Source organism: Channa argus, chromosome 3 (assembly GCF_033026475.1).
Source record: "Channa argus isolate prfri chromosome 3, Channa argus male v1.0, whole genome shotgun sequence".
Taxonomy (NCBI): Eukaryota; Metazoa; Chordata; class Actinopteri; order Anabantiformes; family Channidae; genus Channa; species Channa argus.
The window spans coordinates 13,559,418-13,586,904 of record NC_090199.1 but is presented as its reverse complement, the minus strand read 5'-3'; the positions used below and the strand labels follow the sequence as shown (position 1 = coordinate 13,586,904).

Here is a 27,487-nt window from a genome sequence, read left to right as displayed (position 1 = left end):
GTTCTCTAAATACAATGTGTAAGTGGGCTATAAAAGCTTGTAAACCTCTTGCCTGCACGACATTTGATATTTTCGTATGCCGCTCTGTTCTTTTACATATGTGAATTTTAATGCTGCTTCTGTTAATCTAAAAATCTAGAAACCTGGAGACAATTCAAGCTTGTTGCATAATAAAAGACCATATGCTCAAATGTGTTATTTAAAAAAAAAAAAAGAAAAGACACCAGACAGCAGAAAATGATATGAGAAACATTTCTTATTCAGGTGGACAGCCAGTGATGAGTACATCTTACAGCAGGGTTTTAAACAGAAAAAAAAAAAAAACAGATCACTGAGGTTAGCATGGTATCCTTTCTTTAGCTGTCAAGTTGTGTGGAAGGGGGGGGAAGCATCTATAAAACATTTACACTGTGTACAATGACTTCTTTAGGATTTCATTAAGACACCGCATTTTTTTTCTTTCATTATGTGCAAGGTACAAGCTCATGGCAGAAATTACTGTATGTGCGCATTACAGTTTAAATTATCAGGGTTGAGAGATAGTGTCAGGCGTATCCACCGTCAAGATCAGGCTGTCCATCTCAATTTCAGGGCAGGGGTTAAAAGGTTGGGTGCCTGCTCGCACAATTTACAACATCTTCCTCTTCTCGAACTCCTACAGAGACGGACAACAGAGAGGAAGAAGAAAGGAAACAATGCGAAATGAAGTGAGATAGATACAAATGAATCGTTTATTCATGCAGAACTCACACAGCTCTGCTGTATCAGATCTGCTATTGAGGCTGAAAACACAGGTTCTGAAACCTGTTTTTCCTGGAGAGTGAAAATCATAGCACATAAATGCTGCTAAGTTCCAGTTGTCAACATTAAACAGCTCACTTTCTATGATTGAGAGAGCCTACACATCTGCAAAAATCTGATTGATGGGAGGTTACAGTTGCCATGTTTATCAGCACACTCCAACCATGTGACTATAAATGAGAAAGCATTACGTTAGCCATTAAAAACGATGTCGCTATTTACATAATCGATTTGGGAAATATCACACAAACCCGAGAATGATAGAATATGTCGTTGCCTGAGAATTTTCCATTCCACAGGAGGAGAGTAACTTAATGCAAATGCCATTTATCAGGTCTAGAGAACACACAAGTACACATGCACATGTTGAACCATTCCTTGGTGCCTTGTAGATACCTGAAGGTCTACTGCCACCTTGAGGAAGAAATGATTTCTGAAATCTAAAATGCTTGGGAGGCATCATTGGCCTCTCTAACCTCATTCATATCCTGACGAGAATGAAATGAATGAGGAGACATTTAGGTATTAGGTTGTGACTTCGAATGCTACATTTTTGGTTCCAAATAAGGTCCGGTAAAAGACTGGTAGTGGCACAAAGTGGCAGTGGCACAGAGTTCGGTAATTAAGAGCAGTAAAACAGAGGACTTAAAGTGTAATGGGATGGAAAGCGTGACAAGAAAGAGGGTCTATGTGACATAAGTAGAGTGATGCTTTGTTGGTCCACAGCAGCACACAGTAACTCAAAAGGTACAAGACAGGAATCACAGAACCCAGGTAAGAGCGAAGTTGTTTGTGACAGAGGAGAAAAAAAACGGCTTTTTTTTTGCGAGATGCACTCAGACACTTGACAAGACAAGTCAAGAGGAAGAGGGGGAGTAAAATGAGAAAAGTAGAGGTTGCCACTCAAAAGGGACGGGTGAAAATATGTCTGGATTCAAACTGAAGAGGCAGGGAAAAACATGACATGAAAGAGAAGCAAGACATTTACGAGCTCGCAATGACAACAGCTTTGATGCAGCTGAGGCCAGATGTATGAGAAGTGCAGGCATCGTAAATATGGCCTGCGAGCCACCTTCCAACTTTTTGGAGTTTGGAATTTATTGAACCAACAGAAACTGGAGATTAAATGTGTTTGCCTCCGTTTGTCTGCACACAAGCCTCACTGTGAATATTGAGTGGGATAGGATAATACTATCTGCTGCTGCGATTAGGAGTTCCAGATATTTTGTAAACAAGTAAAAGGTTATAATTATTCTACCTTGCATATGAATTAAGCCCTTCTCGGATAAACATACATTTTCTGGTATCTTGTCTTTACACCAGTGGCAGTGACAATTCCTTTGGATATCATTGCAGGCAATGCATATTTAATTTGTTTTAACATACTGTATGCCATTTTGAACTGTTTAAACCCTGAATTCTTATTGTCCTAACAAATATCTTAAGCTGATGGAACGCACACTTCTTTGCTAAAGTCAGAGCAGATTTGGTTACTTTTTTCACATGTATCTGTATTTGTCCTTGCTTTTCTCATTGGTTTGAAATACAGGACTTAGCCAGAAATAGACTATGTCCTGTACTTCCATGTACAGTATACACAATAGTATATTAATGTTTCAGTAAGGACCTGATTGCAGTTGTTGGGTTAGTTTAGGTGAAGAACTAAACAAGATCTAAGACAAGAGTGGTATTTAGCCTGCCACAATATACTTTATTTAAATGGTGAAATGGCTAGAAATAAAAATGTAATTTTAACAGACAGTGGTTGTAATACTAACATCTGCATCCTGTTTACACTACAACTGAACTGACAGACTATATCAGTAATTATTAGTACGATGAACAGTGTGTGAGGATGTGCTGATGAACCTCCCGGGATAAAAGCATCTTCAATGTTTTTTTCAACTTGTTTAATGATGTACCACTTAGAAATAAGAGCATTTTTACAGATTACCTACTGCAGTCATACATTTTGCTGAATATGCCTAAATAATATAAAGATTCTGAATACTCATTTAACAATGTGTAAACATTCTACTAACAGAATGTTCAATCTGGACAGGAAGCTCATTTTGTTCTGCTTGTTCGTAGCAAAAAACATCCACAGCGGTTGTATGTATAATTCATAAACCTCTAATTAAATATGATGAAACATGTTTCCACTTGCAGATGTGGCTTCAGAAAATATTCAGAACCCTTCACTTTTTGCACACAGTCTTCTACGTGTAACTTTAAATAAATACAATTTGGCCTATTAAACTACATTCAATTACCCTTATTAACAAAGTAAAAAGAGTAAATTTTGAAAAACAGTAAAGATTCTCATACAAGAATCTAAGCTGAAAATCTGGCTGAACCTCTTGAGGACATGTCCTTATCCAGCATTTTCTCGTTGAAGGGTGAACCATGATACAGCTGCAGGTCATGTGCATTATGGAGGAGATTTGCATTATAGTAATCCTTCCCTGTACACTAAGAAGTCTTTTTGACCCTTTTCGATGATGTAGCATCCCACCACCACCATGCAGGTGAGAGCAGTGTCTAGAGGCTTGGTGCTTTGAGGCCACAGTTTTTTTACAATAAATTTCTGAAGATGTGTTTCAGTCAATCTCTTCCCTGACCAATACTCTTCTTTTTGTGACCCAGCAGCCACAAAAAGAAGGGTAACAGTAATGTGGTTATTGTGGATGCTTATTTCAGTTTGACACAGCTGGATGCCCACTGAGCTATTGACACGGCTCAAGGATAAGTAAAGCAAAGAGAATGCACCTGAACACAATATGACAAAATTAGGGATTTCAGTTTTTTACAGTTGCCATTGGGGCTTGTAATTGTTTCCTATACCAAAGCATTACATGCTTCTCTTACGTGTTATTACCTCAGTTAAAGTGGTCAATGACATTAGCAGAGATGTATGAACCCAATGCGCAGCAATATGAGCAACCACATAGCACGTTTTTCATCATTACACACAATGATTATGAATTAAACTGCAGTTTAAAAAAATAATAATAAACGTGCAAATCTTTATCTGCATGCAGTAGTACCAGCAGTGGTAATGAAAGTATAAGATGATGAATGGGTGTAATACAAGCTCTCTTTTTTTATGCATCTTGTTAACAGAATTTCCCTAGAGATAAATTGAAATAAAAATGCAGTGGTTCCAGCTTAGCCACTGTCAACATTAATTTATTAATTTAAACCTTTCTTTACAGCATATTAAAAGTTAGATTTCAACCTTGCAACAGTAACTTCCTGTTGTCAGTCAACCAACCAACACATTGTAACTGCTAGATGGTGAAAGATGAATGACCTGCAGCACAGAAAATGTATCCCTGGAGCCAAAAGCAAAGTTTTATCAGTGTTTCTGCAATGTGACTACATTCCCACTTCAGTGGTAGTGGTAGTGGTTTTGTTATTTTGTTTTAGTTTTGTTATTCACCGAAATGTGGCCATTTAGTATTTGTGGAGTTTATCTATAAGTATAAGATTTTAGGTATAAGAATGTATTTCATCTACAAATATAAAATCTTATGTATAAGATTTATAAAACTAAATATTATGTTTATTTTGTTTAAATCAATTGATGAAAACACCAACAACAACGGAACACAAAAGTTTACATGTGGCCACTTAGTCTAAGAAATATTACGCAGCACAGAAAGAGATCAGATGAAATTGATAAATGAAGCGGAAATGCCAAAAGCAGGAACAGATGCCTTTAATATATTTGGAGTTTTGCTTCATAATACATGAATGCAAATTTTATTTTGAGACACTGTGTGGGTGATCAATTCGATGTTCTACTGGAGACAATAATAAATACAAATGTGATGTCTGAATAGCTGTCCATTTGGACGTGCTGGTGCGCCTCTTCTTACTTAGTGTGTCAAAAATGGAATGAAAACCACGCCCACCATGCACAAACCGGCATCATATCAGACAGGTTTCTGGTTGCACGTACCAACTTCATCTGTCTATGGAAGTGTGTTATGGTTTCATCCAAACAGTAGTAATGTGGATTGTTTTTTTTCTCCCAGAAACTGGAATTTTAAAGCTATTTTAAACTCTATCACTATTGATTACAATTAATATCAAGGTTAGTTCAAGTTTTGTAAAGAATACACAGTTGTGTGCAAAAGTTTGCATCCCCTTATTTCCAATAGTAAAATTTTTAAAAGTATTTAATGCACATTCAGGTAATGCAAACGTTCCTTCATCTGAAATTTGTTGAAGTTGATTTTTCGTGAATTAGGTTTTCCATCTAATTAACTCTAATATAACAACCCGTAAAATGTTCCTTCATCACTATAGCAAAACAGGTAAAAGGAGTGTATTACAAAGTTATGGTAAAATAATAAAAATTATATTGTGCAGAAGTTTTCATCGCCCTTGATAACCCAGCTAATAATTTAAATTAAAAAGTAACTATAATCCATTTCTTAAAAGTAATATTTGTACTAGCTGAATGTGTAATAAATAGTATGTTTTACTCTTCTTGACATTTCAAAATAAGGCGACCAACTGTATTGATCACGATAATGGTAAAACTGTCAATTATCAATTATTATCTGATAATTTTTAAGAATTATGTATTTTGGTAGTAATTACTGAGAAATTTACAGATACAGCAGAAATTCCTAGAAACTCCTTTTTCCATAAATGTTGAATTCTATGCTTGTCAGTAGACAAATACTGCATTTGTTTTCCAATCAGCATTGACAAAATGACTTCATTATGACTGAATGAATGAATTACACAAACTAGAATTAATTAACTGGAAGCTTTCAAAGTCAACAATGCTTCAATTTTTCAATTAAATAATCCAGAGGTACATCTTTCTTGGAAACAATAGGAAACTTACTAAATTAGGGCCAATAAAGTGTTACCACCACAAATATACTTCCACTGATATATCTATCTGTGGTCTTGGCCTTTTGAAAACTCCAATCAAAAGAGAACAATTACCACATTTCATTATTATTATTACTACTATCAAACTATAAAATTATGAACACAATTTCCATTTGGGGAAAAAAGGACTCACCTTGAACATTGTGCTGCCCAGCTGGGCAGGAGACATGCTTACAACAACTCCAGCTGACTGCAGGGCTGCAATCTTCTCTTTGGCTCCACCTTTTCCACCGGCGATGATAGCGCCAGCATGGCCCATCCTACGACCGGGAGGAGCAGTTAGTCCTGCGATGAAGGACACCACCGGCTTTGAATTAGCACCCTGGACAAAGTGTTGGGAGAGAAAGAAAAACATGAGCATAAAATGAGGTGCAAATGAACAGAAAAGGAGAATAAGCTCAAGGGAAAGTGAAAATGTGAGTACAGTTAACAAAGCAAAATGGGGAAGGGGTGTACAAAAATAGAGTGAATTAGTTTCTGCACCTGCATTTTATTCATTCATTAGAAATTAAATGCTCTGTGTCCTCCCATTACTGAGGTCCCATGATAACAGGCTTGTCTAACCAGCCATCTCTGAGTCAGACTGCATTATTAAAACAAAGGGTCAATCAAGCCATTTAATTGCATGGGTTGGTGTATGACCAGATAGGGGGCTCAGGCTCCTGCCATTTCATATCATCTCATTTCTGAGATGGTAATTAGTCATAGAGGCACTGATTAGCTCAGCGCCTGTCTATGCTGCTTGCTCATTGATGGATGTTACGTTCAACAGTTAAGATCATTTCCAAGGTGAAGAGAGCTAATATTTCATCTTCAGCAATAACATCATAAGCAGCAAGAGGGACGGCAATATGTGTGTGTGCGCACACATAAGGGCTCTAATATTTCATACTTAGAAACAACAACATAATTGAAGAGGATGCACACACGCGCACACACACACCGGGGTTTTCAACTGAGGTTGTGGCTAATCTGCCAGACTGCTTTCAGAGAGTGAATGGAGCATGCTCAACAGCCAAAGCATTACAGCAAGGTCTTTCTCTTACTCAGACACCCACTTGTACTGCCATTTCAGTTCCAAATACAAAACGCTGACAGGAACAAGATGGCAGCCACTACTATAAAATGGAGATGACTTTTGATAATTAAGACTAACAGGACATAAATCAGGCACGGAAATGTTGAGGACCTTGGCTAGAAATGCACTGCTAATGAGACACTTGTCCAGTTAACATGGAAATTAACTGAGAGAGGAATATTTTAAAAGTGCTTAAAATATGTTGCAAACTTCTGTTCCATGCACTGAAAAATTTGTACAAAAAAAATTAATGCCAAACCCTGCTGTGTATTCAGAAGTCAAATCACGTTCTGAATAAACAAACCACCCTCATGTGAATCAAGTCTAAAATCTACCTCAAATGAAAGGGGTTTAATTACTCTATTAATCCCTGCCTCCCTTGATACTAAGTGTTAACAATGCATACAGGGAGGGGAGTCATACTACCATTCACTTTAGCTATCTTTTGTCTTCCACTGTTAGCAGTTCAGATATATTACCTTAATTATGAGACCAATAGGGTAGTTCCCCCGCCTCTGTGTGCAAACAAGAGTGGAGGAGGGCTTTGTTCTATAAACACAAATCAGCCTGCTCCAACGTGAGGAATTCTATTCACAAGCTTAATAAGTCAAAGGGAGACAATTATAGTCCCTATAAACATGACAGGTAGGCATGAAGAAAGGCAGCATGTGTGTGTAGACATGGAGCACACCAACACTTTCTAACCTCAGGCTCCCACCAGACTACAACATTAGTTTTGACTGTTGTTTTCACTGAATTACAAGAAGTTTAGCTAAGCTCAGTGGAGACAGGCTGGGCTAAAAGTCAAGAGGCTGAAATAGGAAGAAAAAACTAAGTTAAACCTCCATGGGGGCTTAAGTGCCAAACACATCAACCTACTTCATATGCATGAAGCACTGTAATATAGTTATTCTGTGTAAAACATATTTCTGACCAGAAAAAACAGCAATGATGGGCAGAGTTCTGATACAGGTGATCTTTTAAACCCATATAATGCTGGCAATCATTGCAGACCCTGATGAAGACTGAACACAGAAATATGTCCTGCATCATAAGATCTGACAGCACATCCTAGTGGGAAGTATAAACGTGTTTTCTTGAATTTGACTGAATTAAGGGGTTGGTAGATAAACAGTCTGCAGTAACTCAACTGTAACACAGAGGAATTCTGAAATCAATATGTTTTGACCTTTCCAGTATAATGTGTCTCTCAAATAGAAGCTCAATATATGTAATGTTGCGTGACACAAATCAATGATGACACTGGCCCTTTACTTTTACTGATCATTCGATACATAATGTGTCTACAGTGGCAGTATTTGTCAGGTAAAAGTGTATGTGCAGCATCTTAAAAAATAATTGATTCACTTTCTTCTATGAGTTGTTCAGGGTTCAGATGGAATAAGCTGATGTCACATACACTCACTTGCAAGTTTATTAGGTAGCTTGAAATAATGTAGTCTAACACAACAGCCTCTCCAGGAAGGTGATGATGTTCAGTAGTTGTTTATAATGCTTCAGAGGCTATAACTTAATTGTATAGTCATTTTAAAGGGAAAGGTTTGTGCTGCTGTCTATCTGTTTTTTAATGTTGCTGCTGAATCAATTCAAGTCTGACTTCATTAATGAGGTGGACAAACATATGCCATTTATAGGGATATTTAAATTAAAATCTGATTATGATTAGTAGGCGGCCGAGCACACTGATTTGCCATTCTGTTTAATGTCATTAATTTGGCCAATTGGGGAGGGTATTTATTTTGCTCTATCCAGTAAGCATTAAGAGATAATTCTGTCTCATCGCATTCACTGACTTGATATCGAAGCTGTAGCAGCAGTTTCTGGGACGTTAAAATTATTATCTATTTAATTTGCCTTTGACTAAGTTTAAACGAATACAATAATTATTAGAATTTAATAAGTTGACTTATAGCAACCTTTAAAGTTTTTGTCATTTTTGTAATGGATGTGTACCGATAACGTCACACTTTTTTATTTCTATAACACTGTCACTTGTTCCGTGAATACACCGGGAGACCCATTTAAAAATAAAATTTCACTGAACACTCATAGCATTAAGAGGTCTGTAACTAACAAGCTGGCATGCTTGCTTACGCTATATTGCTAGGCCAACGCAAATCTAATTAAATCTAAAGCACATCTACACAGCCCTGAAAAAGCAGATTAGCTCTTTTTTTGAGTGTTAAATACTTAATAAGTATGACTTAGATTGTTTTTGGCCAAAGTTTGTTCTCTATTTGGTCATAATTAATTAAGACTATGGACAGACATTGAAGATGTAAAACAAAAGTAATAGGGCTTTCAAGACCCAAGTGATATGAAATATGACAAATTTTACTAAAGGTGATATTACTGACAAATACAAAACCTCTACTTCACAGAATTTTTAGAAATTGTTCTTCTGAAAGCAGAGTATGGCATTTCATCACCACAAAAGGCCACAAACTCATACAGTTAATATATAGATAAAGTTTCTCTTGAGAATCAATTAACCTTGTTTGTCAGAGTGCAAAAAGAATCTATCATCAATTATATATCTTTACCGTTCTGTCATATTTATTCATTTTGGCAGATTTGGCCGAGCTCACCTACTGGTCCTTGCCAGCTCCATATTCATGAGGTATTCACATATGGGAACTGCCTTAGGTTGGTGTACTAGTGACTTGAATTTAAATGTATTTAAATCAAGTCATTTACTTGTACTTCAAAGAAAAAAAAACAATGTTTCCAAAATTCTCTGAGCAGTAAAAGAAAAACAAAAGGGCCAAGTACATCATTTTATATACAATGTTCTACACAATTGACTTTCGACTAAAGATCTGCAGCACACTCCCACGCGCTGCTGGGCTTTTTTATGCGTGTGTTTCATTTGAACTGTCCCTGACTGTCAACACTCTGGGTGACTGGTTGGTGGGCTGTTTGTTGAGGGAGAACAGTTATTCTTCTGAGACACCAGTGGGAGATTTGCATGTATTAAAGCAGCTGAGGGTATATCAAATACATTTCTTAGCCCGAGAGTGCCATAAGAATGCACACATCCACAGAAACAAACAGTTGCATGCTTAAAAATCAAAAGATTAAAAGCGATCTGCAAGCAGGAAAAGGCCAAGTACAGACCAGGTGAAGTTAAAAATGTCAATTACAAGTTTTTATGTCACTTGGCTCAGTAAACCAATCATCAACCTGATGCTCTATATTGAGGATCACAAAAGGTTCACCGCTCATCAACACAGCAGATTCCTAGAACATGCCCTGTGAATCATGCCTTCAGCCCATCTGTCACTCTTTATCTTTTTTACACAAATCACATAAAAAAACGAGAGAGAAAGCCTGCGGCTATGATAAAAAAGGACACTTTTATAGTTCCACCTTGTTCTTGTACGATGGTTTCCAGTGTTCGCTACAGCTGATAGATTTGAAAGGGCATGACTAAGAGCTAATTTAGAAATTGATACATTTTTTATACGAACAGATAGATCTACCAAGGTAAGGCTCTGGAGCACATGATATTACAAGGAGAGTGAAGTCCAGCGTGTTATGTCCTTACAGAGTTGTGCTCTTTCAGGTATTCTGCTGCATTCTCCTCTGCATTGCCTCCGATTTCTCCAATAAGGATGATGCCCTCTGTCTTTGGATCCTGGAGGAACACCTCTAGACAGTCTATGAAGTTTGTGCCATTGAACGGATCCCCACCAATACCTTACAGGAGACAAAACAAACACTTGTTTACTTGAGACTCTCAAAGGATAATTCCTGTAAATATCTGAGAATAACATGGTCTGCAGTCAGCAGTGATTGTTGAACTGGGATGCTCTGAATCTGAATTGTTCCCCATGAGCTTAACACATATTTGCAGACTTAGTTTCAGAAATTTTGGGTGTCTCAACTTGTATTCCTGCCACTGATGAATTCAAATAGTCTTCCCTAAATTAAATATCAGTAAAAAACATAAAGACCGTATTCTGGCTCCTCGATAGACAGGCTGCTTTGTCACTGGTAAGCAGTGGAAAGAACATTTTATATCATGATGTTTTCAGATGATATGATGAGCTTTTTAGCAAACAGTAGCTTTTTTTTAACACATGCAACAGACATTAAGAAACACCATGCATTGAGTTGCTGGTGACTTGGTAAATCAATATATATTCTCTTTTGATCATTACCAACTGAGATATAAAGTAAAAGAGGATTCTTGTGAGTTTCACATCCAAGTATTCATGTGACCTATTGTTAATTTAAATAAAAGGAATTCACTGTAAAAACACTTTATAGAAATAGTTAAACAGAAATTAAACTGAAATGAGGTTAAAGGAAGACTTTTTTAAGGTTAACTTTAAAGTACATTTAAAAGTCTGCCTAGTGATATATTTGTCAACCTTCTTGAAACCACCATCACATTTTTCATTTTATTTCCAAGAAACATGACTTATAAAGCCTTTCATAAACATAAGGGCCCAATTATATGTTTAAACAATTTTCACAGAAAGTTACACCAGCATCTTTAAAAGCTCTACTAGCAACAAAGACGAGAGTGATATTAAATACTGTATTAACTGTAATGCACTGTAGGCCCTAGGTCATACTCAGCCTAAGGAAGTCACTAGCAGAAGCCCTAATAAACCCCTTTAATGAACTCCCCAACATTTAATACTGTTGCAGCACTGCCTTCATGAAGTCTGGCTGGAGAAAGTTCCATAATTAAAATGTTTAAATGATAACGAAGACAAGTTGTTTTGTAGTTTTTCGGGTATTCAACAAACCCTTTAATTCAGATATTATGGTGAAATAAGTTGGCCAAAAGAATGCGTTCTTGTAAATAGCTAATCTTAGATTTAATCTGTTGCTGGTAAGTAATTTAGCTGGTTATAGTGGTATCATTACTGCATGTCTACATGTTCTCATTAATTAAAAACACATAATGCCAATATACAAAGTTACATTAATATAACAGAAAGGAAATTGGCTCTCAACTGACCGTTTCACACTAATGAGAAAAATAATATTTATCAAGTTATTCATTTATTTATTTATTAAGTTACTCATTGTACAATTAATACATCTAATGTTCCACATTAGTGAACAGAAAATTACAGAAACACGGCTGTGAGAAATTGGAGAGAAGAAAAACAATTACACTGTAATTTGGAATCACTAAAGGTAGTGTGGAATTCATAATGTGTGAATCTACCAGATTTCTAATTTAGAAATATGTAAAAACTATTTAACTCTTATTCCTCCATATGTAATATTATTATAGGCTTGTGTACAATGACATCATCTAAACAAGATGATTAATTAGATTCAAATTTAAGCAGTTAAAAAAACATGAGCTAGAAAGACAAAAGGAAGATTTAAAGCATTTATTAAGAATTTTCATAGATTACTCCATTGGTAGTAGGGTTATTCTTCCTGCTCAAAATATATTCTGTAGAAGTTTTTTTATCTGGTTTGTACAGGAAGAAAGATCACTGTTCAGAGATGAAAACTTGCTTTTTCAGGATTTTGAGGACAAAGACCTTTGAAAATAGAAAAAAATAGACAAACTTCCTGCTTGCATCTCAGCTACAGGATGCCTCTGTTCAACCTCAACAGAGTCCTTGCAGCAACTTTAATGCTCTCATCTGACGGGGATACTAAAAGCAATGATCAGAAAGTTATCTGCTGTATTAGGAGAAAATCCCAGATGAACTTTAGAGTAGGATGAATGAGTTAAACCACCTTTCTATTCTTCATTTTCTCTAAGATATTCATGCAAGCTGTGTCAAGTGTAAGTAAAACAAATGAAGGAGAGCAAGATTACAACAGCTGCCTTTCTTAAAAATGTCCCATATTGTCCCATGTCTTGTAACTTAAATCTTAGGTCTTGCCAACATTCACATTGATGCTAAAATGAAATGTACCCATGTGATGTTTAGTGCCTGGTATCAAGTGACCACCCTGTCTTCAACCCAAATACAGCCATTTGCTGTTTTGTAAGCAAATAGGTCTTTTGTTCCATGCTAACTGTTTACTATATTAATATCAGAACATTCTGTTACTATAAAATATATATTCAAAGCAAACTTACCAACACAAAGTGACTGGCCTAGGCCAACTTGTGTAGTTTGGTGCACAGCTTCATATGTCAGGGTACCTGATCTAGACACAATGCCTGAAAGACAGATTTAAAAAAACATTTATTAAAGTTTTAATAATGCTTTTTGCTAAATGTATTAAAACTCTTCTCCAATCAAGGGTGATAAAATGATATAAAATCCAGCTGTCATTTTCTGTACAACTCGGACCAAATTGTTGTCAACATGACAGCAAAAACAGAGCTCCATAACAGCTGTGCTGTCTGTGTTCTGGAAATGATGGCAGTTGATTTAATCAAAAAACAGGCTTCTTGTAAAGGTTCACTAGCCAAAAGTAGCACGTGCCACTTATCATACTGTCAACAGCAGAAACCTAATATAGGATTTAAGTACAATGCTGTAAATAAATGGTTATGAAACAAAAGGTATTAGCATGAATAAAGTTTTCTTTGTTCCATTACACTTCATACATTTAAAGCTTGTTGTGTTCAGTCAGCAGGCATTTTTGGTTTATAGACAACAACATGATGGCTGCTATTCAGCTCATACTCTTAAATAAAAAGAAGAATATTAAGCGTGTACTTTCAGAAATTCCACAAAAAAACAAAAAACACCAAAATGAAAATAAATTAATTACCAATTCTTCCTTTCTTGTGAATATGGCCTGGCATGATCCCAATCTTGCATTCACCAGGCTGCAGGTAAGCACAATATTAACATTAAAGTAACCGCCATTTACTATGACATATGGACATGCTGTAAGACATCCCGTACTGTCCATGACTGTTCCCAAACTTTAACCTTTATCTCCAGTTCAACATTTTCTATTACAGAAGAAAATATTTATGTGTAATTTATTAACTTTTTTCCATGCCAATAGGTTCATTTTGAATAAACAAAGTCAAAGACTATCCACTGCACAAATTTCCAGAAAACAAACAATCAAAAGATTTCCTTTGTCAAGATGCCAATTTTGTTCTACACTAAAATCAAATAATAAAAAAAAAACATTATGGGGAAAAAAATTCATGCTCATGTAAGGTTTTAGTTAGATCTAAATTATACCAAAGAGCCTTTAGTGTAGGTTTGTACTATCAGCTTTTTTAGGCAGAAGTAAAACACAGTGTGTTCAATGTGTGTGAGCTTACATTGATGACTCCGGGGCAATTGGGTCCTATGAGGCGGGTGCTGCTCTGGCGCAGGAGCTTATGTTTGACCCTCACCATGTCCTGCTGGGGAATGCCCTCTGTGATGCACACCGCCAGGGGAATCTCTGCGTCAATGGCCTCGATGATGGCTGCTGCCGCGAACGGAGGAGGTACATAAATCACAGTGGCATCCGCTCCTGTACCCTCCTTTGCCTGTGGTGAAGAATAAAGGTATTAGAGGTATATTAAACATGAATATCCTAAAGCTATGAAATAGTGCCACCTAATGTTTCTATAAAAATTATCTGTGATGCTCCACAGCCCCTTCACAAGATGTATTATTTATTTGATTTTTATTAATATTAACATTTTTGGAAAAGGCACAAAGACAAATGAATAAGTAATTCTACATACCTCCTTGACTGAATTGAAAACTGGCAGGCCGAGGTGCGTCTTACCACCCTTGCCGGGTGAAACACCGCCAACTAACTGGGAACCATAATCAAGAGACTGCTGACTGTGAAACGTTCCCTGGAAAGAAAAAGGGAGTCCGAATAGTCAGTGTGTGTTTGAGTGTGTGTAATGAAGTGGGTCTCAGCCACTTCTGTAGCGTCAATCTTGAGATATCATTAGAGACAGAGAGAAAAGAGGAAATATGCTGCCATGCAGGATTAATCACCTGTTTTGCTGAGTAAAGGGATAGATAGAGAAGCAAGGGTAGGCTCTTCTTGGGGATAAAACTACTGGTAAATATATTCCACGAGAGGCAATTGAAATATTCTTGACAGATAAATAATGATGTAAGCTTAAGTTTAATCTCCTTCCAGAACATTTGAAAAACAAATCAAAAGCAGGTTCCGATATTTTCCAACACTGATTGTAAATATACCCTAAGAAAGATATTACAAAATATTTCATATGCTGTCTCATGCAGGCTATGATAAAGTTCTTGTGGCTGTGTATTCCTGATTTTAATGGTATTTATTTTCTGTTTAAATAAATTTAGGCAAAACATAATTAAAAATCTGTTTTCTTTTTAAATATTGTATAGAAATTAGAAAGAATAATACTGAAAACAGCTGTACAACAGTAACAAAAAATAAGGCCTAGCCATACTAATTGCACATTGGCCTAGGACCGCTTCCAAAACACAAGTAACCCACACTGTGTACTGAATGCAATACAGCACCATCATAGCATTATGCTATTTTATTGCAAAGCTCGCACAGTAGAGGAGCAGAAACAAGAGGATCTGCGATGTCTCTCATTTCCTCCTCACTAAGGTAACACAAGCTTTGTTTGGTTTTATTTCATGGTCTTCATGTCTCCAAGAAAACTGTGACAGATGAGATTACTGTTTTAACTCCAGAGGACTCGTGGAGAGAACTGCTGCTGCTGCCAAGTTAAAGCACGGGAAGTAACAATATCACTTTTCAATTTAGACATTTTGGTTCAAAAAGAAAAATTCAAATAATCAACTTAAATCACAATATCATTGAGCCTTAGCTTCAACTCAAAGAGAAACTTATTGTGGAACCAACTTTGAATTAAATTTTTGTTTTCCTCAATTTGTAAAGCATGAATGTAGCTATGGTCTTTTATATGAAGCCATCTTTTGAATTCTACTCTGAACTTTTTAAATGTCACAAACTGGTGGGTAAATAAGCACAAGTTCATGCTTTGCAGCAAAACTCAGACATACCAAATATGTCAGATATATGCAAAAAAAAAAAAAAAAAAAAAAAGAAAGATAAAAAGATGCAGAAGATATCTGTAACATTTTCAACTGCACTCGCTGCTCATTGTACTTTGTGCTTGGAACTAATGTCATGGCCAGGGCCCATTTGAAATTGAAATAAACAAAACAGCAATAATATCAGTATTATGAGCATTGAAAAACAAGTAGTGGATGACTAAGGTGTGGACTGATTTTCAGCAGAATAAATTCAGTCAGTCTGCAGTCAGTTCATTATTCCTTAAGATGCTAAAACAATGTAGATAAAGTATCCAGGGGTTATAGCTACAAGTAGAAATAAATTACCTTAATGTAAAAAACTATAACTAATCTTTTAAAAGGAATAAGAAGCTATGAATCATGCTATGATTCAGCAATGTACTCCTTCACGCTGCTAACCTTGCTGTTTTTGCCAGTCATTATTATCACAAAAATTGGGACAATAAATTAAAAAAATAGCTTGCTTATCAAGCCAGAAAGACTCGACAATGTGCACTCAATAGCACTTGCTTCATTTCTCATCTTTTTCTAATTACCCAGGGTGTTCGCCGGAACTATATTTAACAAGCTTTTATTAAGTTAAAGTGAAAATGTAAGATGAAAAATGAAATGAGCTTAAGGACAGAGGGGGTGGATGGGTGGGTGGGATATAAATCTAAGTAGTCCACGTGTCTGCCGTGTTGAACACACTTGCCAAGATTTTTTACTCTCCTTGACTTAACACTGTTCAAAACTATTTTAACTTTTAAAAATTAAAGTTTTGTTTTTGCCCAAACAAGCTGAAGTAAAACAAGAACCACTCACATTTACAGACCTTTAAAGCAAAGGAACAATTCAGTGAATACTGTGCATTTCAAGTACATTACCTAATACAGGTTTTTTTAGTATTTACATAGCTCACGAATAAAACTACAGTAGTATAACTTGCTAAAATTATACTTAATATTTATTTAATACACTTTATCCAATGGGGATGGCACTGTAAATTATTAGTGCAAATATTCCAAATAAACAATACAGCCTACTTAGTTTTGAGAGATCTTATTTCCACAACAGCTACTTTGCTTTAAATAACTACTAAATCTCCTGATTCAGAACTACAATTTGATTTATTGATGTATTGACATGATATTTACATTTTAACTGGTGTAAGATCAGCTGGTGGGTTTATTTGAGAAAAGGTCTCACTCTGTTTTGAGTTTTCGAGACTATAGGACACTCTTTGGCACAAACAAAAGTGCTGAACTGAGTCCTGTTTTCTACCAATGTAAAGAAAGCACCAGCACAGACAATATATGTCTGTTGTCCTGTCATCTATTTAAATCATGGAATTAATATAACCGACAGCTGATCTGAGATACCGTTTGACATTTTAAGCACTAAATAAGTTGTCTACATACACAGGGGAAATGATCTTCTAGCAATTTGGACGGATTTAACTTGGGCAGCCCACCTAAGTGTATTGTATGTGTGGGAAACATGAAACCAGTACCAGTTCTGTCTACTCTCAATATACAGATGGTGCTGTATGAAGATCAGATTTTAAAGTGCCCTGAAAAACGCTTGTGATTTTCAGATGTATAAATTAGTGTAACTTAACCTAAATTGACATAGATTTAGTAATTGAATAAAGACCTAGAGGTAACACACTGTGACTAATTTGAATATTAACAAGTGATGGTTATTCAAAAGTTTTATAATCTCTCTAGTGAGGGAAGATCTGACACACATAAAAATTAGGAATGGTGAGTATGTATAGTATGAAGAACTGAAATTTCACAGTAAGATTCCAGTAATCGAGGATGAAGAAATATACTGATGTCATAACCACAAACCTGCTTCCCTGTGAAACCTTGGCAGATGACCTTTGTGTTCTTGTTGATGTAGAGGTTCTTTCTTGTTCCTGTATAACAATGCCTGACTGCAGCTTGCTGCACTGAGAAGAAAAGTGGGAAGCAATGACAGGGTTTCTGTGACGGATATAAGCATGAATGTCATTAAAAAAAGATCAATTTCTCACAGAATCAAATCCTGTTTTACTAAAAAGAAAAATTCCTGTTCCATTACACATATATCATTTTAGTGTTAAAATACAAAAAGAGATAAGCTGCTATTTGAATAACAAAATGCACTCTCTCAATTCAGTTTCAACAGTGAATAACTACAGTGAATAATAAAAGTTTAAATCAAGAGTTGTCTTTTGTCTTTTCTTTCAACATATTATCCTTTGGACTTTAGACCTCAGTGTTTTGGTAACAAATTCTTTTCTTATGCAACTCTCTCTTATTGTTGTGGAGCAAAAACTTCAGTGTGTCTTCAGACTTTACAGCTGGCTCACTGTACCTCACTTAATTAGTATTTAATACACTGACATTGTGACTATAAATGACTACAAGTAACATGAGAGTGTTTTTGAGACAAACTTACTGAGAACTATCACCCTGCAGGCATTTTACCTTAAGGCTTTACCTTTAACGCATTATTCAGTTCAATATCTCAGCTCTTATCAACTTTGTTTACAGAAGATGCAGACAGCGGTTGTAAAATCCCAGCTATCCTACATAGCAAAATACATTCAGGTCAAAGCTGAACTTTAGTTGAACTAAAGAGCATTTATGAAGTTTTAAATCTACTACAACACGAGTGTGAAAACAAAAACTATATGTGCTTCTTGTAAACTTAGGTTGAAAAAGTAACACTAGAAATATGTTTTATTGTTCAAATCACAATGAGATAGTTCACAGTAACTTGTTATAGAGATGTTTCCACTATTTCTCGGCCTACCTTACAGTGACTTTTTAAATGTGTGTCTATATTTACGTTTTATCATTTACTTTCAACTGGGGAAAGATTTTTTTTAACTTGAACCAATAGACAAAGTAAATGTAAAATGTACATTTTAAATTTATAATGTAAGTGTTAAAATACTTTATTAACCAGTAATCATTAGCTGCTGCCTTATGGACAGATTGTTATTCATATCTTGTTCCCAAAACAGATAATAACACTGACCTACACACTAAAAGCTACAATACTATAAAAAGAGTCACCACTCGCAACTCTGCATAGCCTCGAACCTATAGAATGTCTTTCAGAATACTCAACTATGTTCAAATATTTGACAAAGTAACATATGTTGTTTTTACATGTGTGCACACCGGCAGCAAACACAGAACCAATAGTACCTTGAATGACTGAACTTTGGCCTTCTTTCAGTAAGAGACAACATATCAATGACTCCATTTACATGCAATGTGCAAAGTTCAGTAGTCCATCTATGCTGAACGTCCCATCCAAGTGACAATTATTAAACTATGAAACTGTGACAGAAAAATAATAAGTGAAACCACTACAAATGCTCCAGAATATAGTACGTGAATATAATGATGCAGACAAGCAGACAGACAACCTGAACGGATATTTTGACTGTCTGTTCCCAATTAATGAGAATACTGGAACCAAAACTACACATAGGCTAATACTTCTACGTTGGACATGCAAGGTCAAAGATCAACGCCTAGCGTTACCCTGGCATGACAGCAAACTGACAGAAAGCAAAAGTTAGATTTCATTTGGACGTTAATGACATGCTGGGTGGTTATCTTACCGGAAAACTTTCAGACAGTTATAACTGCATTTACGGTGACGGCTGGCAGGCTAATATGGCTAACTAGCCCAGAAGCTAACTAATAGCCAACCCATAGAATGCTTTGCAAGCCGGTGTAACACTATTAAAGCCTTTCCGGCTCAGCTAATGTACAGAACAGAACCAACTGGTTTACATCTGTTACAAAAACGAAACATTCTCACATACCAAATTATTATAAATATAATTTCTTAAAATACTTACATAGCAGCCTGGCAAACAACCTGCTGTGAGACATCTTCGGTCACTTACCAATGACAACGGATGCTGAGGACCTGACACATGGAATTTAGCTGACCACAAACATCGCCGTAAAACTCGGAGTTTAGAAACACTTTTAAAAATGTTTCTGATTTAATAATGAGCCGCTGCCTTCACATATTTAGTTATTGTTGAGTGGTGACGTTATTTTTTCACGAACTGAGAATTTAGTAAGAAGGCATATACAGGCATTAAACTTACTTCAGGGGATATAGCGGCCGCAACAACTCCCAATGGATTCTGGGTAATGTCGTTCTCCACTGACTGCTTGGAAGTACCCGTCGTCAGCACCAGAGGGCACATCAATTACAAGGTTCATTTCGGTATATGTCAACCATACCTACTCTACCTAAAACATACAATAACAAAAACACAAACTACAGTAACATAATAACAGAGATTTAACTGTTTAGTAGAATATTTAAAATGCTCAATTTTAACTAATTTTAAGATTAAGACACTTTTATACAGCCTACTGTATACTTATCATACCACAAAGTATAATTTAGGCCAGGATTCTTGGTTAATTCAAATCATCACAGTGGTGATTTTACTCAAAATCACAAATCAATTCTTTCTAAGAAGGAGGAATATATGCATTTTGTTCTGTAGAGATTGGCTCTGTATGTGAGCAGTTTTAGTGGGTGGTGGAAACAAAAATAGCATATTTTACCTTCTGTGGTGAGCTTAACAAGACAATAAGGTTCTCTACAGTATGCCTGGAATTGACTTGGACATGCTGTGTTTTGTGTGTTGCAATTAATGCAGCAATTATTATTGTAAATAGGAAAAATTTTAGGTTCACATGTTTTGTGAGGTTTTAATCTTGCATCAGAATAAACGTTTCCCAATCCTTTTACTTCAAGTTAATTAAATTATGGTGTTGTGCACTTTGAGGCTGGAGCTTGGCTGGTTTTCTATACCAGCTTGTCATCTGCATTCATGTAGTGTCACCTTTTTCCTGAAGACTCAATTGCGGGAAGACAGAGTTTTCCTTTTCGCTGCTTCAGATATCCATTTTTGATGCAAAGATATATTTGTTTCATTTCGGACTGTACACCTGTCAACACCTCTTACATAATTACAGATCATTTGTAGGCTGGTAAATAAAGGGAAGTCACTTTGGAATACTGTTCTCTATAACTGGACTGTAACTGAAGCAAGGCACAGTTATATACATCAAAACTAAAGTGGGAGATGAATTTTGTTTTTTTAGTAAATTATTTATCTATGAAGCATCCAGGTGATGGATCTATGAAATTAATTTTGCTGGGTAAAAATACTAATGTTTAATTGGTCCACATCCTCTATCATTCTTCTATCATTCAGTTCTTTGTACAACTTTAAAAAATAAACCTGGTCCTCAGGCCTCAGCCTTCATATATTTTAGGTATTACAACTGATTAATATAGATAAAATCAGGGTATATGACAACATTGAAATAAATCTTAATCTAAAATCTATACACAGAAATAAATGCCTAAGTGGGAACTATCAGCAGATGTAATAACCTAAGTGTAAAATATATCAGACAGTCCTTCTAGTTTATTTGCATTATTGTCAACAACATCATCATACATCCAGTAATATAAGTAGTCAGCTGCCATTGTGTAAACAATATGGCAAAGTCTTTGACAAAACATTTTCTATTGCCCCATATATATAATATACTTATGGGCTGTAGTAATGAGTAGTTTTACTATAAGTCCTGGATAGCACACAAGTATTAATATTCTGGGTCATGGTTGTCAATTAGTGTAGTAAAGCATCTTGATCTTTTACAAACGTTCCTGTATCACTATTTAGAAAAAGAAGAAGAAAAACCTAAGAAGAGCAATTTAAAAGACAAAATTTAAGCCAAACAGAGCTACAATAATGTTGCCTTTGTGTGCCATCCAAAATTTCGCAATAGTGGGTTGCTACCAGATTAAGAAAAAGTGTAAAGTGAAACAATGGCTGTTAACACTGAACAGTGATCAAATGATTGCAGAGCGATTGCTACAGAGAGAAATGTACACTTCCAACATTTAGGAAGTACAGGGCAAGTATTTGCTGTAGGTTGTAGACTATAAACTTTAATTAACTTACAGTATGTATCTGTGTTTGTCATTGAGCTTTGATAAAACTGAAACTTAAAATACATCTGAGCATGTTTATGATATTAGCATGCACTATTCATGTATATCACAGATTTTCTTCATTTATTGTATGTTATCTATTTTGAGCAGTTGTTAGTTTTACTGCGAGCCCGTGAACTAGGAAAAAAACCACCTCAGTCACGCCGAATTCAACTCGTCCAATCAGAAGCCACCAACTCCTCCGTGGCTGATTGGGTAGCGTCTTCATCGTCACAGGTCGCTCTTACGTTAATTCATGAAAACATATACGCTTTGTCCTCGGTTGTCTGCAAGTTTTACGAGTTGAGTTTACGTACCGGCGAGAAGTTGCGCTCAGAAATGCACGCAACGACATAAACGAATCCCAGGAACTATCCAAGTCAAAGACAAAGTCTGCCGAGTTAAGCAAGTCAAGATGGTTTTAGAAACAATTTCAAAGATAATAAAACACCAGCTTCCAGCCTACCTTAAGAAACTTCCGCTTCCGGAGACTATCGGCGGATTTGCAAGGCTAACAGGTAAATAACTAGCAGCAACTGTGTTGCAGTTGTGACTGTCCTGTGAAGATGAGGACTTCTGAATTCTTCTAGGACACTTTTCAGGACAAAGCTGTTTACCCAAGACATCATGCAAACTAAACGGCACTCAAAGCAGGGCTGTGGATGGTAGTGTCCTACAAAACTGTGCTGTCCTCGGGTGGTACGTGGCTCCTAGAAAACTCGTTACAACTTATTTTTTATGTTATGTTCGGATTAGCAGCATTATCTAAGTATAACCTTCAGTTAACGTTTAAATGCACAGGATATTGGGATGTTGATACGCTTATGGCCTTGACAGCGAAGCGTCCGCATCTTCTGCTCCTTGTTATCTGCTGTATAAAGTATATACTGTTAATCCTAACAAGTGAACGTGTGATGTTACGTGTACTTGTACTAGCTATGGAAAGCTGTTATAACATCAAGTGATGCACGATCGTGACATGTTAGTTAGTAATGGAGATTTGCTTCAGCATCACTTCCATGTTAGGCTCCCAAACTATCATGACACGTGTAAAACAGAAGAATTTCAGGTTGTTTCAAAATATGTTTAATAGCGACCTGCAATAATTTGTTAATTTTGCCTGATTTGGCTGACCTTTGGTATCTTGATTACATGAAAAATTGGGGAACTCCAGCAGGATTATTTTGAATTATTTAAAACGCCACCTTTCAGTCGCAATGGACTGTTGATGTATCAGTGTCACTGCGGTCCCTGGCCTGGTGCTGCCCTCCATTAAAATGATCCATGCAGTCAAACATTTTAATAGTGGATAAACGGAACACTGATATTTGATTACAGGCTTAACATGTTCTCCAAGATTAGATATCAGTATAAATTAGGAATGAAAATAATGTCCATTAGTTTCAGAAATCTAGTGTGACCCTGTCCGAATATCAGTCCATAAATCTTAGAAACTGTGGTCAAGATAACCCAGAGTGTCAACATTAGTCTGGAAATAGACCCCAGAAGTCAGAGCATGCCAGATTCTTTTGATTTTGGTGATTTTTAATATTCAATATTGTATCTGTGCTTGTGCAGTTTTCCTACGGTTACTTCGGGTTCCTCTCACAGTCCAAAGACATGCCTGTTAGGTGACACTATATGGTGACATTAAATTGTCTGCACATGTGAAAGTGATTTGTGGTTGTCTGTCTGTATGTCTCTCTGTATTGGCCCTGAGATAGACTGGCGACCTGTTCGGGATGTATTCCATCTCTCACCCACTGACAACTATGATAGGCTTCAGCCCCCCTACGACCAAGAACAGGTTAAGTGCTTAAACATGATGGATGGATGGGTAAATCTTATTGGAGTATGCTAAAATAATATGGACTTTAGTTTAATGTGGGATGTTGGTGAAGGTTGAGTCATGTCAACCAGGCCTTTTTCTTCTTGGTTGGAAAGGTTTTGCTACTCATTAAAATAGCTTATGTTGGCTAGTGGGCCCTTTTATTTCCTCTAGGGTGGCAGGGTGGGCCTTGTTTCTTACCTGGCCTGAATAGGCTTGTTAGGTGGATCATAGGGGAGATGAGAGAAAAATGTACACATTGCTCCCCTCAAAAAAGTGTCCTTTGTGATATTGGTGATTCTTGTCCTGAGGTGTTGCTTCTCCTTTGCTCGGTCATACTCCAGTATAGAGGCTGTTTGATTTCTCCAACGAAGAGCTTTAAACACTCCTCACTGCATTGAACTGCACACACTTTGTACACACTTCTTGTGTTTAGGTGTTCGTTTTTTCAGTCTTGTTGTCTTATTCAAAGCCCAGCTAGAATAACAACAGTTTCCCCCAGATGACTGTCTTTCGTTTTTTTGGCTTCCTTTGAGTTGGGGATGCCCCTGTTGCAGTGGGTGGTAGGAGTTGAACTGTAGGTACTGGTCAGTGTGTGTGGGTTTCCTGTAGGTTTCCACAGGTCCCTACACTAACTGCACATTCCAGGAAGGCAGTCTGTTGTCCTTACTGGTGAACTAGATGTTAATGTTCACGCATTTATGTGATCTGTGAAAGCCTGGATCTTGATTTTCACCCTTGTGTTATCTACATAGTTGAACCAGTGGGTTGGTGCCATTCCCGGGAACAGGTAGAGTGCTTTCTTCTCCACTTCTTCCATGTACAGGTTAGCAATAAAAGGTGACTCTGGGAACACATGACACAACCATGTCTGTAAAAGTCACCTCTGTAGGTGAAATATGTGTTTTTTAGACACAAGTCCAGGAGTGAGCAGATCTGATCTGGGTTGAGGTTGCCTATGTTGTGCAGGGTGTTGTCCATTTCCTGAAGTTGTGTTCTTTTTCTGAAGTTGTGTTCACCAAGGTCAGCAGATGTTCCAATTATTGAAGTTAGGGGCAAGAGCCAGCATATAACACATAGCTAAGAGTAAAGTTACATGACTGTTGATCTGACTTTATTCTATATCATATGCTGGGTTTTCCAAAAGGACTTTTTATTGCTCTGTATGGGGAGTTTTTTCCAAATATAAATATACTGCATATATTTCTAATAGATGATTCTCACACACCATATACACCATACTAAGTGGTCTATCCATTGAAACATATTAATTCTGGATGGTTTAAAATTGGCTTTCTTAATTTAAAGTTGACATGTGAACTAAAGTGGAGCTGATGATAAAAGCCCATCATAATTTACCAAAGCCCAAGGTGAAGCCTTTAGATTCACAACTTAAAGCTAAACTGCAAATCTAATAACCTCACAACTAATGAGCTAGTTGTTGTGAGGCAAGATTAAAATACTGCCAGAGTGCTGCTTTCCTGCCTGTTGCTTTCCTAATTTTAATTTAGCTTGTGTATTGAAGTGGGGCTGATAATAAAAGCTCATTATAATTTCCCAAAGCCCAAGATAAAGTCTTCAGATTGCACATTTTTAAATTCCAAAAGTTGCTACGCTGCAGCTACCCACACATTTTTTTTTTTTACATATGTGCTGCTCTTCAGAATGAGTAGACTCATTGAATTCATACTTGGCAAATAAAGACGTTTGTGTAATTATCTATTAAAGTAAAACACCAAATCATTATAGAGAAAGTGGAGCTAAAAATATCTTTTAGTTTTGCTTGAAAGATGACTGAACTCATTCATTGACTGAGTTGCTTTGTAGTCTTCTGTTAACAGACTGACTATTAATAAACTATCTATATCTAACTATATCAAGTGCCAACTCACCACAAATAGTTTTTTAGTCTATGGATTAAAGAACTTGCCAGTGTTCATAGTAATTCTGTGTTGATAAATAACTATTAATGTATATGACATGTGTCTGCAGTGTCTGAGTGGCTCCGGTTGCTCCCTCTCCTGGGTATCCTGGCTTTGCTCGGCTATCTGACTATTCGACCATTCCTGCCTAAGAAGAAGAAGCAGAGAGACAGCCTGATTAACCTGAAGATCCAGAAGGAAAACCCAAAAGTGGTCAATGAGATAGACATCGAAGATCTGAACAGCACAAACGTGTGTTACTGTCGCTGCTGGCGCTCCAAAACTGTAAGTTCTCTGTTTTTAGTTGTTTTGATCTCTTTTACATTTACGGAGATACGTTTTGTGTGAAAGGCTCTGGGAGCATCAGCGGGTGGGATCCAGTCCTTTTAGTTGATGAATTGATTATTTGGAATTATCACTAAAGCCATAGATTTCTGTATTGTTCTGTAATATTTGAACTGAGGATTTTGTGTCTGCATATTGTTAATTAATAAATTAAAATGAAGTTGTTTCCTCTTTTTTAGTTTCCTGTTTGTGACAAGTCACACTTGAAGCACAATGAGCTAACTGGAGACAACGTGGGACCACTCATACTTAAAAAGAAGATACTATGATTCACCCACTCATGGGAGTTTTGCTCTCACCCCAGCCCACCCCCCACACCCCCCAGTCTTTAGGTTTTGTTTCCTAGCAGTTTTCTTTTTTTTTTTTTTTTTGCCTTGGTGTCATTTATGTTGTTCTGGGGAATTAATTTCCAGAGTCTTTATTTAGTCTGGTCCTAACACATAAGAAAATCTTTATAAAGTGTGTGTATGTGAGTGAAAAAACTGTATTTAGGTTGTTTAACAGCAATATGCAGTTAGGGAGGTTTTACTTTTAGTTCTATACTCCGTTTTGTTTTTGTTTAATAACAAATTATTGGGACCACTTGTAGGTGACATTATGGCGACTTTCAATCACCTGAACCAATCAGGAGAAGTTTTGTTGATAGTTAAATGGTTGTCAATTTAAAACAATCTTGACTTGCTTGTCAATATTTTGCACTGTACATTTTCATTTTGGACAGTTATTTGTTATTTAACAGCTGGCTTCAGATTTTCTGTGCCAAATGTTAACATACATTCTGCACATTCAGGATGTGAAATATTATCTTAAGGTATTGTGTGTATGAAATGCTACTTTTCAAGTGTCTACAGCCTTCAAACCTTTAAGAACGCTGCACCATTGAGTAATACCCAGTTTTTCATTGTGTACCTCTTTCATTTTCTGTCTATGGTTCACTTCCTGCTGGAGTAATTTCTTAATTAAGCAATGATATTTTACAAAGAAAATTTGATTTATTATCAAATTTGTATATTCATGAAGATGTCTGTGAATGGCTGTGTGTTAGTGGGCATTTGCCAGATAATGGTTGCAATTGATTCATTCTACGTTTGAACAATCCACATGATTAACTCAACAGTTTTGGAAACAACTGCAGCTTCATTCTTCTCCTTTTGAATATTTTGACTAGGGAGCACATAAAGTATCACATTGAGCTGGAGTAAATCTAAATGAATGACAAGGTCACCAAAATGTGTCTGTTAATATGATTCAAGAAAAACCTGGATCCTGGACTTATAGTTAAACTACTCATTACTACAGCTTGTATATATTAAGGTATTTATGAATCAAGGTTATTAGAAGTCATTTGAGTCTATCAGTGTCAGTGAACGTTTGAGCTGAACTTTAAAGACTGCAAAAATAAACTGTCGCCAAAGTAAAACTTACATCAAATTGTAGTACACTGTTTCACACAACGTTTGAACTACTGAAAAAGTTAAAAGATGGACATGCTTGTGAATCTTATAATTTATTGTTCAAATACTTTTTGGTAAAAAACTAATGCATCATAAATAGTTTCTAATACATTTTAAAAAGTTTTTATTGAGGCTATATAATT

At 36.3% G+C, this 27,487-nt stretch overlaps 2 protein-coding genes across 4 annotated transcripts; one reads left to right on the top strand and one right to left on the bottom strand.

The window, feature by feature from the left end:
• Nucleotides 1-238: 238 nt before the first annotated feature.
• suclg1 (succinate-CoA ligase GDP/ADP-forming subunit alph) lies at nt 239-19,778 on the bottom strand. 2 transcript variants are annotated; one of them, XM_067498660.1, is made up of 9 exons: nt 19,622-19,778; nt 17,607-17,707; nt 14,451-14,567; nt 14,037-14,249; nt 13,526-13,583; nt 12,882-12,965; nt 10,362-10,513; nt 5,849-6,037; nt 239-655 (listed from the first exon to the last, which is right to left on the bottom strand). In XM_067498660.1, the coding sequence occupies exons 1-9, from the start codon at nt 19,653-19,655 to the stop codon at nt 629-631; spliced, it is 975 nt and encodes a 324-aa protein (XP_067354761.1). In that variant the 5' UTR covers nt 19,656-19,778; the 3' UTR covers nt 239-628. The 2 variants fall into 2 exon arrangements, with proteins under 2 accessions (XP_067354761.1, XP_067354760.1); XM_067498659.1 differs by lacking the exon at nt 19,622-19,778 and adding an exon at nt 18,957-19,029.
• Nucleotides 19,779-22,061: 2,283 nt separating this feature from the next.
• cisd2 (CDGSH iron sulfur domain 2) lies at nt 22,062-27,321 on the top strand. Of its 2 annotated transcripts, none has more exons than XM_067498370.1 (3): nt 22,062-22,313; nt 25,616-25,830; nt 26,070-27,321. In XM_067498370.1, exons 1-3 carry the CDS (start codon nt 22,211-22,213, stop codon nt 26,157-26,159), a joined length of 408 nt encoding a protein of 135 aa, XP_067354471.1. In that variant the 5' UTR covers nt 22,062-22,210; the 3' UTR covers nt 26,160-27,321. The 2 variants fall into 2 exon arrangements, with proteins under 2 accessions (XP_067354471.1, XP_067354473.1); XM_067498372.1 differs by lacking the exon at nt 22,062-22,313 and adding an exon at nt 22,333-22,494.
• The last annotated feature ends 166 nt before the right edge of the window (nt 27,322-27,487 follow it).

What these genes read in the sequence shown, in the direction of transcription:
- suclg1 (XM_067498659.1), bottom strand. Translation starts at nt 19,014, where the DNA reads ATGGAGTCATTGATATGTTGTCTCTTACTGAAAGAAGGCCAAAGTTCA. An exon ending in TTTTCAATTCAGTCAAGGAG is followed by an intron (nt 14,250 to 14,450) that starts GTATGTAGAATT and finishes TCTTCACCACAG; the next exon opens with GCAAAGGAGGGTACAGGAGC. An exon ending in ACCTGAAAGAGCACAACTCT is followed by an intron (nt 6,038 to 10,361) that starts GTAAGGACATAA and finishes CACTTTGTCCAG; the next exon opens with GGTGCTAATTCAAAGCCGGT.
- cisd2 (XM_067498370.1), top strand. Translation starts at nt 22,211, where the DNA reads ATGGTTTTAGAAACAATTTCAAAGATAATAAAACACCAGCTTCCAGCC. An exon ending in CGGATTTGCAAGGCTAACAG is followed by an intron (nt 22,314 to 25,615) that starts GTAAATAACTAG and finishes ATGTGTCTGCAG; the next exon opens with TGTCTGAGTGGCTCCGGTTG. An exon ending in GCTGCTGGCGCTCCAAAACT is followed by an intron (nt 25,831 to 26,069) that starts GTAAGTTCTCTG and finishes CCTCTTTTTTAG; the next exon opens with TTTCCTGTTTGTGACAAGTC.